Consider the following 2209-nt stretch of genomic DNA (forward strand, 5'->3'; position numbering starts at 1 on the left):
GTGCTAATCTATGCAAAACACAGCCACAATGCAAAACAGGAGTGTGTGCAGTGTTGATTTCATGAAAAGTTCATTAAGATGAACAAAGATGAATCTAATTAGCACTATATAGGAGTATATACAGATTTATTTTAGATTTTCCACTAATTAAAATAATTTTCGTCTGATTTTTTTTGCTATAATCATCACAGACAGATGATAGATAGATAGATAGATAGATAGATAGATAGATAGATAGATAGATATACAGAAAGACAGACATAGATGAAAGACAGAGATATATAGATGATAGACAGACAGATAGATAGATAGATAGATAGATAGATAGATAGATAGATAGATAGATAGAAAGACAGACATAGATGAAAGACAGAGATATATAGATGATAGACAGATATAAAAAGAAAGACTGATAGATAGATAGATGATAGACAGAGAGATAGACGGACGGACGGGTGGATAGATAGATAGATAGATAGATAGATAGATAGATAGATAGATAGATAGATAAAAAGACAGACATAGATGATAGACAGATAGATGATAGATAGACAGACAGACAGACAGATAGGTTGAAGCAACAACTTTTGGGCTAGTTTTGGCCATGATTGGGCAGGTTAAGGTTTTGAATAGCAGTTGGGCTGGTTTTTGTTCGCAAACCTGCCAACCCTGGTCACGGGTCCCTCCTTCAGTGTACTGTTAGATCTATGGTATTTTTTTTACCCGTTTTATTTTCTGCCAGGCAAGTTTCGAAGAACTTGTGTTTTGAAGTTGTTTTCAACAGTCATACTTAAGGTCTGGCATAAGTGCAGTAAACCAATAAGTAGATATTCAACTGCCCTAAATATAGCTGTGTTTCCAGTGAAATGACAGTATGAGAGAGGGATATTATTTACAAGCACAGTCGTGTTCCAAAATGTTACGCCCACGTCCAGCCATTATTTACAGATAGACGTCTGATCAAGTGGGTGCAATGTGGCACTTTCCCAGAGAGTCTCATGAGTTCAGTCTTGATTCTGTCACATTAAGCCCAGCGTTTTATCTCTAAAGTGGAACACAGTGATGTACACACACATGAATCATTGTATTCATACAACGATATGCGAGTAGTGCCACTATATGTAACCGTCATGTAAACGGTTTTTCGATGTCGGACACAAATGGCAACATGTAGAAAGCAGCGTGGAAGATGACTGTGATAAAGCCAATATATAATGATGGCAAATTATTGAAATTTTTGGATTTAAAAAAAATCAAATGCAAAATATTCTTAAAAAATGTATATGGTTTTATGGTTTAGTAATGAATAGGTCAGAATCGAACCCACATTTCCAACATGAGCACTAACCAAAAAGCCACGGCTCTTACTGAAGCGAAGTAAAGCGTTTAAAGCAAGTAAAATAATTAATTTGCAGTACGTTTTAGAACAAAATACGGTAACACTTTATTTTACTGTTTCCTTGTTATGTTACATGTACTTACATAGTAATAACAGTTAATTAAGCATAATTACATGCAATTAACCCTTTAACCAAACCCTAATCCTATAGTAAGTACATGTTGTTAATTATTATTACTCGGTACTTAAATATATTACACTGTAACAATGACACCTTAAAATAAAGTGTAACCAAAACTATTATTTCAGTCTTCATATTTAATTCAATGCGTTACTTGCCGTATTTTGTAATTATTTGTGTAATTCGCTCGCAATTTCTGAGTGAATTTTTCTTTTCAGTGCAGAGCTTTAAAGTTCAACGTAAACGAATGTGATGATGGTTTGAAGTCCGTCCCGATATAAAACGTTAAACCTCTTTCAACTCTTCATAACTGTTCATTTTGCAGCCTTATCTGCCGCTGTCCATGTTGTTGTTCTCAACACAACGAATGGCAAATTTGTTTTCAAAGCCAAGTTAGACTGATTCATGACAGATCGCGTTTGCGATTCGATTAGGTTTAATTTGATTAGTCTTGCCTGGCGCTGAGGCTGTGTCCGTGTTGAGGGTGGTGGTGACATCTTGTAGCGCAGGGGTCTGTGAGATGGCTGGTGACGGAGAGCTGTCATTGGATGCTTGTGATGGAGTAGGTGTGACCTCATCGCTTGACGAATCAGTCGGAGGAGGAGAGGCTGCACTGGGTCCCGATTCCAAAATCTCCCTTTTTGAAGTCACGTGATCTTCAGGAAGGACTTCATTCAGAAGGGATGGGG

The 2209-nt window shown here is 36.7% G+C and overlaps 1 protein-coding gene across 1 annotated transcript in view; it reads left to right on the forward strand.

The window, feature by feature from the left end:
* Window positions 1-2040: 2040 nt before the first annotated feature.
* ipo13a (importin 13a) overlaps window positions 2041-2209 on the forward strand; it is a gene marked incomplete at its 5' end in the record, with an annotated part of 15746 nt that continues 15577 nt past the window's right edge. Inside the window, one exon of the mRNA XM_079613365.1 lies at window positions 2041-2171. Within this exon, the coding sequence (XP_079469491.1) occupies window positions 2041-2171 (131 nt within the window). The remainder of the gene's footprint in view (window positions 2172-2209) is intronic.

The sequence above is a fragment of the Phoxinus phoxinus genome, assembly GCF_949152265.1.
Source record: "Phoxinus phoxinus genome assembly, chromosome: 5".
Taxonomy (NCBI): domain Eukaryota; kingdom Metazoa; phylum Chordata; class Actinopteri; order Cypriniformes; family Leuciscidae; genus Phoxinus; species Phoxinus phoxinus.